Source organism: Cololabis saira, chromosome 12, assembly GCF_033807715.1.
Source record: "Cololabis saira isolate AMF1-May2022 chromosome 12, fColSai1.1, whole genome shotgun sequence".
In the NCBI taxonomy this organism is placed as follows: domain Eukaryota; kingdom Metazoa; phylum Chordata; class Actinopteri; order Beloniformes; family Belonidae; genus Cololabis; species Cololabis saira.
The window spans coordinates 37,922,239-37,935,751 of record NC_084598.1 but is presented as its reverse complement, the minus strand read 5'-3'; the positions used below and the strand labels follow the sequence as shown (position 1 = coordinate 37,935,751).

General features: G+C 40.3%; 1 protein-coding gene across 1 annotated transcript in view; it reads right to left on the bottom strand.

The window, feature by feature from the left end:
* Positions 1-4,317: 4,317 nt before the first annotated feature.
* Positions 4,318-13,513, bottom strand: part of si:ch211-207e14.4 (interleukin-17 receptor D) — a 40,325-nt gene continuing 31,129 nt past the window's right edge. Inside the window, exons 8-12 of the mRNA XM_061736780.1 lie at positions 12,358-12,432; positions 9,885-9,951; positions 8,939-9,076; positions 8,616-8,788; positions 4,318-4,877 (exon numbers count right to left, since the gene is read on the bottom strand). Of these exons, the coding sequence (XP_061592764.1) occupies positions 4,338-4,877; positions 8,616-8,788; positions 8,939-9,076; positions 9,885-9,951; positions 12,358-12,432 (993 nt within the window). The 3' untranslated portion in view covers positions 4,318-4,337. The remainder of the gene's footprint in view (positions 4,878-8,615; positions 8,789-8,938; positions 9,077-9,884; positions 9,952-12,357; positions 12,433-13,513) is intronic.

Here is a 13,513-nt window from a genome sequence, read left to right as displayed (position 1 = left end):
GATATTTAGTATTGATTAAGTTTATTTTGTTACTTAACCATGTTTTATTTTGAAAGTACTGGGTAGCTGGAGCGCACCAGGTGAGATTATATATATGGGTTGGCAGACACAGGTGAGCCGGGCACCTGGGAGGGCAGATGGTTTTTTACCAGGGCAAGAAAGGCGTCAAAGATCTTTGCTCGTTTGTTTGCCAGGAAAATAAACCATGGAAACTATATTTTTTGCCTGGACAATGGACTTTCTGTATCCTGCGTAAATCCACTCCCTAGGTGTCTCAGTGGCCGTTTGATTATTATAGTTTGATACTTTGAGTTGAATATTTTGATTTATTTATTTACTTTGTTATAATTCACCTGGAGGACAAATAGCCACTACAATGATGTTAAACACATGACATCTAAAACTCCACGGCACCGTCGCAACAACTACGACACATCTCTCTCCCTGCACGTTTGCTCAAACCTGATGGAGGTCAGTTTTATTGTGAGGTGGGGATCTCACGCCACAAGCTCATTTTGTTAATATTGACCCTCATTTAGTCCCGTGCAGGGCGCTGCCTCCAAATGAAAGAGCAACAGAAGAATACATATTTGAAGTGCGTTAGGTGTGTGTGTGCAGGAGGATCTCAGTGGAAACACCCACACCTGCGCCTCCGCGGAGCCGCAGATGATCTACAGGATCATTAGAATGCTTATGAATGTGGTCGAAAACGCAGATCTTCGGTTATGTGTGGATGCAAATGTTTTTATAAACGGAGGGGGGGAAATATTCGTTTTTAAAAATACCCGGCTACGTGTGGACAGGGTCTTAGACTTGTGTTATTCCTGCCTGATATCTTATTTTCACAAACCGTACACCGTTGGCTACAACGGAAATGTTTAAGTACAAGAATGACAAACCATTATTATTCTTGCTATTAAACATTTCTGTTTGGTGCAAATTGGCAATGCAATGTGTTTCTGAGTGATTATTCCGCCGAACGGCTTAGTTTCAGCCATCCTCGTTCCCGAGACACACACGACCGCGCTTTGCGAGTGCACGGCACAGCCGTGACGTCACGCCCAGAAAGAGACTTTTCTTTGACTTTTCTGGCCGTTATAAAACATTTTTGACGGATATAAAGTCCATGACTTAAAAATATAGAATACAAAGATTAGTAATTGGTGGTGATTACAGCTGGAGGTGTCCTGTGAACAGTTTTAGAGGCTTCTCTTTTACTATTGCGGTCTATGGGAAAAAAGCTTTCTGGGCCCCATGGGATTTTTTGTTGCAGTACCGCGGCTGGCCACTGGAAAAAATCGGCGTGCCTTCTGAGCGCGAGACTGGGGGCCTGTAATATACACGAAGAAGACCAACTTCCGGTCTGGAATTCCGGTATGGCTGGAAAAAATGGCCGCGCCCTTGTCGGCCATCTTGCCTGCAGCCAGGTACTCTTGTTTGCTTTGGACCTCCAGCAGAGCAGGCACATGAATTCAAAAGGAGTTTTGATTACTTTACTTTGCACATCACTCCACTCCACTTGAGACCCGCAGTATCTTCTGTCACCTTCCAGACCTCCTCCATCCATCCATCCCTTTAACCTGCAGTTCTCCAGTTTCTCCTCTTTGATATTGCTCTTACTGGGGATTTCCTCATCCATCACCACTGCTCTCTTCTGGAATTTGTCAAGCACCTCTATGCCTGGTTATACATATATATATGTATATATGTATGTATATATATATATGTATGTATGTATATATATATTTTTTTTTTTTTTAATATTTATATATATATATATATATATATATATATATATATATTGCGCACAAAAACAGCTGTCTTGCACATACATATATATATACATATATATATATATAGACATGTGTATATATATTTATATATGTATGTATGTATGTATGTATGTATGTATGTATATATATATATATATATGGACATATATACATATATATATATATGTGTATATACTATTTATATATGAAATTATGTGTGTGTGTATATATATATATATATATATATATATATATATATATATATATATATATATATATATATATATATATATATATATATATATATATATGCAAGATTTATGTGCAACTTTACTTCATATGATATTACAGAAAACAAACGATTTTCATACATTCTTCTGTAGACTCAAATAATTCCAACATGCTTACAGGTATATACATCGTTTATTACTTTATAACATAAACATTCTCAAAGAATAGGTCTCCAGAATATAAGTGCACTGAAAGGCACCGTTTGTAGTTATAGCAGCTTAACTGATTTTCAGTTGAATGAAAATTAATTTTTCTTCTTAAAAAAAAAAAAAAAAATAGAATACATTTTTGCCCTTTTACATACAATATACAATATTCTACGTATATTACTGGATATTTGTACTGTGTTACAGGTCAGCATGAATAACTGTGACCAGGGAATAGTTGCTAGTTTATTTCTCATTTATTTAAGTGGGGTTATGCAAAGTATTTATGAATAGTATAGTGTTGTAGCTGCAGCAGACAGGAGGCCTTTAAGTTTGAATAAGAATTCTGGGAAAATTCAGGTGGAATCCAAAAAAACTTCAATATATTCACAGCAGGTCGAGCCGGTCAAACATTATATTGGGAACTTTTCCATCTGGGTCTGATCTGTTGCTTTTGGCAGCAACAAATGTTCATTTACTGGACCAGGTTTGGGTTTTGGTACGTGTTAGTTTTGGCCAAAGGCCATATGTGGTGCATGTGTTGATAAGTTCAAGCTGCCATTCTCACCTTAAGTCTGTGCTGTCAATCAAAGTCAAAGATGGGCCTAAGAAAACGGCAGATGTGGGCAAAGTTTGGGCCAAACATCTTTAAAAAACCAAAATTCAGGACAAAATTAATGGAACGTTGTGTTTCTGTAAAAGGTATCAGTTTATGGAACAATCTGGATACAGAAGCCAAAGAATGCAAATCAAACATTACATTTAAAAGAATAATAAAAGCCAGTTTGATGAAGAAATATCATGATAATTGTTAAGTTAGGTGGGGTTTTTTTTGCTCTCTCTCTTTTTAGCAACATTGTCATATTTTTTTTTCTTTGAATCAAAAAAGAATACGACTATCTGTGTTTGACGACAGCTATTTTGTGTTATTTTATAACTTTGTTGTAGTTTTGTTTTTTTGTTTTTTTAATTACGTTTATTGGAAAGTGTTTTTCTTTTTAAATTGCGTAATTTGTAATTTTTTTTTTTTTCATTATTACATTAATTGAAATTTGATTTCTTAGGAAAAAGGGACAGATAAAATAAGCTTAGTCTTCTTTCTGTTCCCTTTCATTCAAGGAAAGAGATTTGTCTTCATTATATTGAACTGTTTTGTTTTTCTCTTAATGAATGAAATAAAGAATAAATACATGTAGTCTGTTTTGCAACATGGCGTAGGACTGTGTCACTGAAATGAAAATATAGTTTCTAAAGAAATAACAGTCTTTTGCAGCTAAGACACTAATTACTCATAAGAATGTTACACAACTCCACTTCAAAAGACATTATTTAAAAACTGTACAAAAGCCTTCCAGTCGAACTTTAGCCATGAACCTGGTCAGAAAGTCCACCTGCAGACCAACCAGTCTCCCACTTGTGGCGCTTTTCCACTTGTACCTACTCAGCTCGTCTCGCCTCGGGTTGGTTCTTTTCCACTAGGGGTCTAACATGCCGAGTAGATACTTTTTACTACTACTCTGCTGAGGTTCTAAGCGACTGAGTCGGGCTGTGATGTCATCACACTACAGGCCACCGATTGGTCGGGGGGTTGGAGTCAGACGTCTGAGTCAGGATGTGACATCAGAGAAAGAGCGACTCTGACGGCGACTTCTTGTTCATTTTATTCAACAGGCAATGGCAGCTAAGTCTGTTCTGGTCCAACTCTGAGATGTTCATAAACCTGGTGGCTGAGGAGAGAATTAAAAAGGGATTTAGACGGGCGATAAGGAACGACCAGATCCACCAGGAGCTCTGTCACTTCATCGCTGCTCACAGCTCCAACTGACTTTTCAGCAGCGCTGAGACAAACAAAAAAAAATTAAAAAGCTTCTCTCACTCTCATTTTTTAACCTGATATCGAACACAAGCCACAGACCCAGCAGCACATTTATCATCTCCTCCAGGTTCTACATCTTTAGTGTTGTTGTCTTCTTCGTTTAGATCACACAATCAAATACGTCACAGCAGTTTCGCTCCAACCTCCTACTTCTGCTCCAGCTCCTGAATTGTTATGGAAAAAAAACCAGGCCAAATTGAGATGAGTCGAGCCGAGTAGGTGCTGGTGGACACACATCCCCTGCTTCTCATTTCAGTCCACTTCCTTTATGGCGCGTTGCATTTTGGCCCTAGTGGTCACCCCAGCGTCGCGTATCGCCCGCTGCAGAGCAGATCCGGCCGGCGATGCAGCAAAGTCTTGATCAGAGATGCGCTCTATCTTCAGGTAACCCCCCGGCCTGTGCAAGGCCACTCCGTGCAGGTGAGAGAAGAACAGCGCCAGGTCCCTGGTCAGCGTGTAGCGAGACACCAGCCTCAGTTCGGTGGGAATGTCCGTTTCGTCAGAGTACTCAAAAATGGCTGCCATGTACTTGGACAGATCCCGGCCCTGGGCTTTGGCCCGGCCGACCTCCTCCCCGATAACCTGGACGGCCACTTGAGAGCTGTAGGCATTCGAGCAGAAGGCTGGTTCTTCTTCTTCGTTGTTGCTCTCTGCTTCTTGAGCCTCAGGCCTTTGCTGTAGCCCCGGAGAAGATATCACCAGGACAAAGTCGCTCTCCCGGATCTGCCGACAGTACCAGGCCATGCTGCCTTCCTCGGCTACACCCAGGGAGTCCCACAGATCCAGGAGCACCTGGGAAAGAAACAAAAGAAAAGCCTTGAGAGACGGAACCATCCAGGTTGACTCCATATTACTCCGTTGACTACGTTTACATGCAGTCAAAATTCGGGTTATTCGTTTGGGATATCTCGATCAAACCAGCGCCGCGTGGAGAACATCATGACGCAATTACCGTCATTTCCGCTTCTTCCTGCATCCAAATTCAAAACAAATGCTGCTTCGTGCAACTTTTCGCTCACCTTCTTGTAAAGCTCGCTAACCCGGTACTTTTTTTTCTTTTTCTTTTTTTATTAACATACAGTGCAAACAACGACAAAAGACAACATCAGTATGTGTGTGTGTGTGTAAATAAGATGATGAAAATAGATACATAAATTGAGAATATTAATTCGAGAGTAAACAAATAAATAATTATCATATAGAGTGGTGTAGCATGATATATAAATATAGTAATATCCTAATATAACATAATTTTTATAAAATATTATAACATATAACCAAATTATATCACCATACTATTATATATAACAATATAATACTATAGTTTAACATCCCATGAGATTTCATAACTTAATAACTTAATAATAATATGAAACAATATATCATGATAATGCCAGAAATAATTATTAGAGTTAGAATTGGTAATTTATGTTTTGCAATGGGGGGTGAGGTCAGACCGGGGCGTCAGGGAAGCGACCCGGTACTTTCTACCATCTACAAATGCCAAAATGTTCATATCTTTCATTACATTTATAAAATGATTAGTCTCCTCCTCACTCCAAAAGTGTGGCATGGTCTTGCGTTTCTCCATGTTTATAAGAACGTCCTGGACTCAAAAGACCAAGATTCCTTGTGAACAGAGCATGCGCAGAAAACAAATTCATGTTCCGTTTGATGGGGATATTCCGTTTGGCGTTTACATGACCGAATATTCGGGTTTTAAAAGGAGTAACCCAGGGGTCATATTTTAAAAACCGGAATATGAGCAAATTCGGGTTATACAAAGGAGTTATTGGTGTTTACATGGCCGTGCAAAACCGGGTTATTGCTAATATTCAGGTTTTAAAAGGGTTATTGATGCATGGAAACGCAGTCAGTGACCCAAATAATCAAACACATGTTCCAAGATTAATGTGAAAAACACACGTCATCCATGGAGGCTGGTAGTGCTGGGCGATATGACCTCAAATCAATATCACGATAAATTGGGCAGTTTTACCTCGATAACGATAAATGCACGATAAACGCAATGGTATGGTACGTACGGTGGTATGGTTTCAACCCTCCGAGTATCCCATCGACTTTCTTCAGAAGGAACAAATTTGACTCTATCAAATACACCGTTTTATTTATTCTATAACAAAGAAAAACACAGTAGTGGCCGTACTCAGACCTTACCCGGCAACAAAAAAAAAATCTATTTTCTGATTATCTGATTGGTCGGTAGCTCGAGACGGCTGATCTGAGCTGAGAGCTCAGCGCACAGTAGCGTACCGTGACTCGTTTGCAGGGGGTCTGTTGGAGTTACTGTGCGGTAAACATAATTTCTCAGCGTGAGAAATGCAGCATGTGGCGTGAGAGAGTGTGAAGTCGTTGAATTTGCCCAATTATTCTACTCTGGCCAACGAAAATGATTATAGTCTGTAGTATAGCTACAGCAATAGCTGACGATCACCAGAGCCATTTTCGGAGACTTGTTCTATTCTCATCTTTTTACAATATGTTCACTTTCCCGCTTAAAGATAGAATTATGTCTTCTTCAAGTGAAATGGGTCTTCATCGGCTTCATGGCCGTTAGCAATGAGCTAATAATATCAACATCAAAACGTTCATAATGAATAATAGTTTTTGTATGGAAATGGAGGAGGAATCTTGTGGATAAAGTAGGATATCATCGGCGTAAAGGCTGACCTTATGTAACGTATTCCTGACTGGATCCCTGGGATTTTGACACACATATGCTGCAAGCAGTTCAACCAAAAAGGCAAATAACTATTTGTCAGGTTTCAATAGTACCGATCACTCTTTACTTAAATAAGATTTGGTCCTCCAAGTGTTTTTTTTCTAAATTATCTTAAAGGTATTGTGACATAATTTTTAACATGCTTTTAACACTATTAAAAGTCTTGGCCAATGTGACGGTTCCCTGGTATATGATATGATATGGGGTTATATTATATTATTGTATTGTGTCATAGTATATGGTGGTAGTGTGTTATTTGATTGGTCTGGTGTAGCATTTTATATATTATATATTGGTTATTTAGATTCTCTTTGCTTTTCAGTCCTAATCCTTTTTTCCTTGTTTTTCAGTGGACTGGGGAGCAGAGCAATCATGGCCAGCATTAATCAGCCAAGTGTCGGCACCTGGGCCCGGGTGGCCGACACCCAGTATAAAAGCCTGTCTCTCCAGTCCCTGCAAGAGTTCTGTTGTATTCAGTTCTCCTCTACCCCTCTCCCACTATGCACCTTTTTCATCATTTCTGTTAATACATCCAACATGCACCCACATACATTCCACTCATGCATACACACACTACACTACTGATTACTGACTTCCACACCATCTGTTTGTTTGTTCACTCATTTGTTCGTTTGATTATTTACCTTTGCTTATTTAATAAATCTATAGTATTTTGAGTACTGCGTCTCCCCTGCTTTTTGTTGTACCCTTGGCTCCCCTAGGCCAGGGTCTAACAGCCAATATCCCTCAAATGTGTCTAAAAAGGTGTAACAAGAAAAACTTCACTCCAGTACTCCATGCCTGGCTTCTTCATGACGGTGTTTTTTGCGCAGTGAAAAACGCATCCTTTTCCCCCTTTCCTGTCAATAATTGCCCCGCTCCTCCTCCCAACACCCCCCCCCCCTCCCCCCTCCCCTCATCCTCCACTCCTCCTCTCCCCCAAACTCCCCGTCCCCCTCAGATGAACGAAAACTTACAGTTTTTGTCCTCACAGCATCTCACGCTGCCATAGCAACACCGAAGGACACGGCAATAGTTTTTATTTATTCCAAAACTTTTTTTTATATATACACAATGGCGCATTTATTCGACCCCGAATCAGATCCCGAAGTAGATCTTTTACTTCAAGATAGTCCACAACAAGTTCGTCCACGACGCACACAGCAGACAGTGGATCAATGGTATGTGATTTTGTCTTGCCGATCATATGCAAACTGTTTACAGTATACCATACGATAACGTTTTCAACGTTAGCCTCAACTAGTCTTTGCTCAGCATAAGCAATAATGTAGATTACCAGACCAGCTATGTATTCAGTTTGTTTTCTGTACACGTCATGATTTATTCTCAACACGTTGGATTTCAAGGACTCCAGCGGAGAGAGGATAGGTGATGGGCAGGGAGCTGGGTGGAGGGGGCGGTGATTTAGCGGACCTATACGTAACGGTCCGCCACCCAACCAGATGCGCCGTTTTTGCATAATTATGCGGAAACTCCCAGAAAGCACACAATACACTGAATGTTAAAAGTTCGTTTTTTTTGGGTGTAATTGATGTCAAGACACCCAACAAAACACAAAAAATCAAGAAAAATGTGTTTTTCATGTCACAATCCCTTTAAAAAAAACAGGGAGTTGTCCTGTATGCGGGGTCATCTTATATTTGGGTCAGTGCCTTGTCTTATTTTAAAAAGAAATTAAGAAAAAAACAACAGGAAAACGTATTATATTTGATAAATGTTCCAGAAATTACCGAATACAGTCCAAGTATGCAACATGTGCCCAGTACCTGAGTGGCCATGTGCTGCTGCACGAAGGCTGCAAACTGCAAGACTGCTTTAACGTGATGGGGGCCGTCGTGGCTGCTGTAGCAAATCAGGAGGCGAGGAGGCGTCAGCCTGCGTCCAGGCAACGATACCGCCTCCTCCTGACTCTGACTCTCATCACGGTGCCAAATAATATCTACACAGACAACCAAACAAAAAGAAAAGAAGTAGAAACGTGGTCTTTCAGAGTCTTCTTCATCAAGGCAAAGAAGTCACAGCAACATGTTTTAGCCTTTTATGCAGCGCATGTACAGATTTTGATTTGAGTATTGATTTGAATTCGCACCTGTTTTTATTTCATAATCGTCCCGCGGCAGCTTGGGCCTCCTGCAGGTGAGAACAGCCAGTGCGACTCCCAGTACGACCAGCGCAGACAGACACAGGGGAAGCACCAAAGCCAGGGATGTAGTGACAGATGCATTTTCTGAGGATGGAAGAGTTGTAATTAAAGATCTCAAATCTAAAAATCTAAAAAAGGGTTTTAAGGCTTGTGGAAAGGACTTAAATGAATTTAACTTATAGTAAACCAGTTTATGGCATTTAAAGGATTCTATAATAATAATAATAATAATAATAATACGTTTTATTTGTAGAGCACTTTTCATGAATAATCTCAAAGTGCTAACATAAACAAGAGATGAAAAAAAAAATCAAGACACATAAAAGACCAGAAGTAAAAAAAAAACATAAAAATAATAAAAACATCTAAAAAAGACCAGGGAAAGCCTTCCTGAACAGGAAAGTTTTAAGCCCCCTTTTTAAAGGTGTCCACAGACTGGGGTTGACGTAAGTGCGATAAAGCTATGAAGGTAACAGAACAACATGTATATACAGTGTATGGACTTATACACATAAAGAACCTAAATTAGATCCAATAACAGCAAGATGCGCTTGGAAACCCCACTTCGACTGTTGCAGCTGAGCAGCCGGTCTAGGACCAGATCTTCCCTCCCATTTAATTGAATTTAAATAGATAATACTTTATTAACCCTTGAGGGGAAATTAGGGCAATTTATGTAACCCTGACCTGAAAGAAACCTTATGAACATACCATAACTACCATAACTGGCTTCTTTACCATTAGAATTATAACATAATAATATAAAGACAAATGATAAATAAATAAAATTCACAAAATACCTAGAAAAATAAAGAACTGAAGTCGCCCCTGTTCATTGAGAAAAATCCAGGTTATTGGAACTTTCAAGTAGAGTCTAAACAGCCTCTCCTACCTTTCTGGGCACCTTTGACTTGAACGCTGAATGTTTTCCTCACCGCATCCACTTCGTTTGCGGCTATCTGTGACACGAGAAAAAGTTGTGTGTGAAAGTTTGTTTGTTACCTTGGAAACCAGAGCTTCACAAAACTAATTAGACTAGACTAATTATCTGGGTCCATAAACAGCTTAAGCTTAAAACACAACACTGGTTTACACAACATGATCAATAGTTCATCAATAATGCTCCATGATGGTTGGATGGATGGATGGATGGATGGATGGTTGGATGGATGGATGGATGGATGGATGGATGGATGGATGGATGGATGGATGGATGGATGGATGGATGGATGGATGGATGGATGCATGGATGGATGGATGGATGGACAGACGGAAAGACAGACAGACAGATAGATGAGTGGAAGTGTGCAAGATAGATAGATAGATAGATAGATAGATAGATAGATAGATAGATAGATAGATAGATAGATAGATAGATAGATAGATAGATAGATAGATAGATAGATAGATAGATAGATAGATAGATAGATGGATGGATGGATGGATGGATGGATGGATGGATGGATGGATGGATGGATGGATGGATGGATGGATGGATGGATGGATGGATGGATGGATGGATGGATGGATGGATGGATGGATGGATGGATGGATGGATGGATGGATGGATGGATGGATGGATGGATGGATGGATGGATGGATGGATGGATGGATGGATGGATGGATGGATGGATGGATGGACGGACGGACGGACACATGATGGATAGATGGATGGATGGATGGATGGATTGATGGGTGGATGCATGATGGATGGATGGATGGATGGATGGATGGATGGATGGATGGACACATGATGGATGGACGGATGGATGGATGGACACATGATGGATGGATGGATGGATGGATGGATGGATGGATGGACACATGATGGATGGATGGATGGACGGACACATGATGGATGGATGGATGGATGGATGGATGGATGGACACATGATGGATGGACGGACGGACACATGATGGATGGATGGATGGATGGATGGATGGATGGATGGACACATGATGGATGGATGGATGGATGGACACATGATGGATGGATGGATGGATGGATGGATGGATGGACACATGATGGATGGATGGATGGACGGACACATGATGGATGGATGGATGGATGGATGGATGGATGGATGGATGGATGGATGGATGGACACATGATGGATGGATGGATGGATGGATGGATGGATGGATGGATGGACACATGATGGATGGATGGATGGATGGATGGATGGATGGATGGATGGACACATGATGGATGGATGGATGGATGGATGGATGGATGGATGGACACATGATGGATGGACGGACGGACACATGATGGATGGATGGATGGATGGATGGATGGACACATGATGGATGGATGGATGGATGGACACATGATGGATGGATGGATGGATGGATGGATGGATGGATGGATGGATGGATGGATGGATGGACACATGATGGATGGATGGATGGACGGACACATGATGGATGGATGGATGGATGGATGGATGGATGGATGGATGGATGGATGGATGCATGGATGGATGGATGGATGGATGGACACATGATGGATGGATGGATGGATGGATGGATGGATGGATGGATGGATGCATGGATGGATGGATGGATGGATGGACACATGATGGATGGATGGATGGATGGATGGACACATGATGGATGGATGGATGGATGGATGGGTGGATGGATGGATGGATGCATGATGGATGGATGGATGGATGGATGGATGGATGGATGGATGGATGCATGATGGATGGATGGATTGATGGATGGATGGATGGATGGATGGACTGACATGAAAGACTAGAATCTCTTGAATCCTCGTGGAACTGAAAGCAGCTGATCTTTACACATCTGGGGGCCAGTTGTTTCCCGGCTGATGTCGCCTCAACAAAAGCCCTTTAACTCGTTTAGCCGACACTTTTATCCAAAGTGACTCACAGTTAAAGCAATAAACACGAGCTGCCGTATGAAAGTCGAGTCGGCAGTAGTTTCCTTCTCCGGTCTTTTACGGGATAAAGAACAAGCTCGGGAACGTTAATACGGTGGGTGACACTTCACGTGGTAATTGGAGATGGAGCCTTTGGTTTCCTCATTCCACCAATCGGTAAACTGCTCAGCAGAGCCGCCTGGGCTAGTTCAAATATCACATCTATCCATTCATCCTTTTCAGCTTTCATTTACTAATGCTATGATCAATGAAAACATTGATTAATCCAGCTTTTACTTCCTCTGTCACTTTCCAAACTCCATTCAAATAAAAATAATATATCATATTTCCACGATGTACAGCTGAAAAACCTGTTAGATGAAGAAGAAAGATGACAGCAACATTGGCCCTCGGCGAAAAATAGCTCAAGCTCCTCACACGGCTCTTTTTATGAGTCAAAGCTTAGACTCCTTTTTACCTCACAGGTGTAGTTGGTTTCTTCTTGAAGGCCATACAGCTGATACGTGTGATGAGTTTTGTTCTCGGAGGAATTCTAAGAAAATAAGAATAGTGGTTATTAAAATTAGGTTAAAGAGATGATATGACACAGTTTCTATCAAATTAGCAGCCTCAACATCCTTGTTATTGTAAGTGGACTTGTGGCTGAGGACAATGATTCATCTTTGATATCAAATTTGTCTGGTTTGTTTACTGACATTATTGAAGATGAAAAATTAAGACTTCTAGAAGACTCTTTACAACTTTTACTAAACTAAAGTACAAGTAGAAAAGTTTGCTGGTGAACTTGAAATGACAATGATGCCTTCAGAGCATTAGAAAGTATAAATTGTAAAAAAAAAAAAAAAAAACAAAAACAAACTATATATATATATATATATATATATATATATATATATATATATATATATATATATATATATATATATATATATATATACATATATATTAATAAAATATATATGATATATTAAAATATATTATATATATTATATATTGAAAATGCATATATATGCCTTAGGTTTTTACCAACTTGGTATTAACCATTAATATATATGCGGACAAAAAAAAAAAGGAAAGAAAGTATAAGTTGTGTCCCAACAACCTCCATCGTTTGTACGCAAGCCTTTTTAGTGTCGTTATTCTAAGTTTATTAAATTTCCACAGCACAATAACAATAAAAAACACAGGTTTGTTCGACTGTCGAAGCATTTTCATGCTGTTGTTCCACTAAAGCTGGAAGTGAAAGAAGAGACACATTAGAACCCTGCAGAACTGAATGTGCCAACAACCTGTATTTGCCTCTTATGGCCACAGGGGTCGCTGTTGCGCCTGGCTTTCATAGACCGTATCAGAAGAACAGGACAAGCCCTCCATGACATCACCCACAGGTCTTCTGATGAGGCTTGTGAAGCCTCCTTTATCCTCCAACAGCACAGCGGCCTGGATGGATGGATGGATGGATGGATGGATGGATGGATGGATGGATGGATGGATGGATGGATGGATGGATGGATGGAGGGATGCATGATGGATGGATGGATGGATGGATGATGGATGCATGGATGGATGCATGGATGGATGGATGCATGGATGGATGCATGATGGCTGGATGG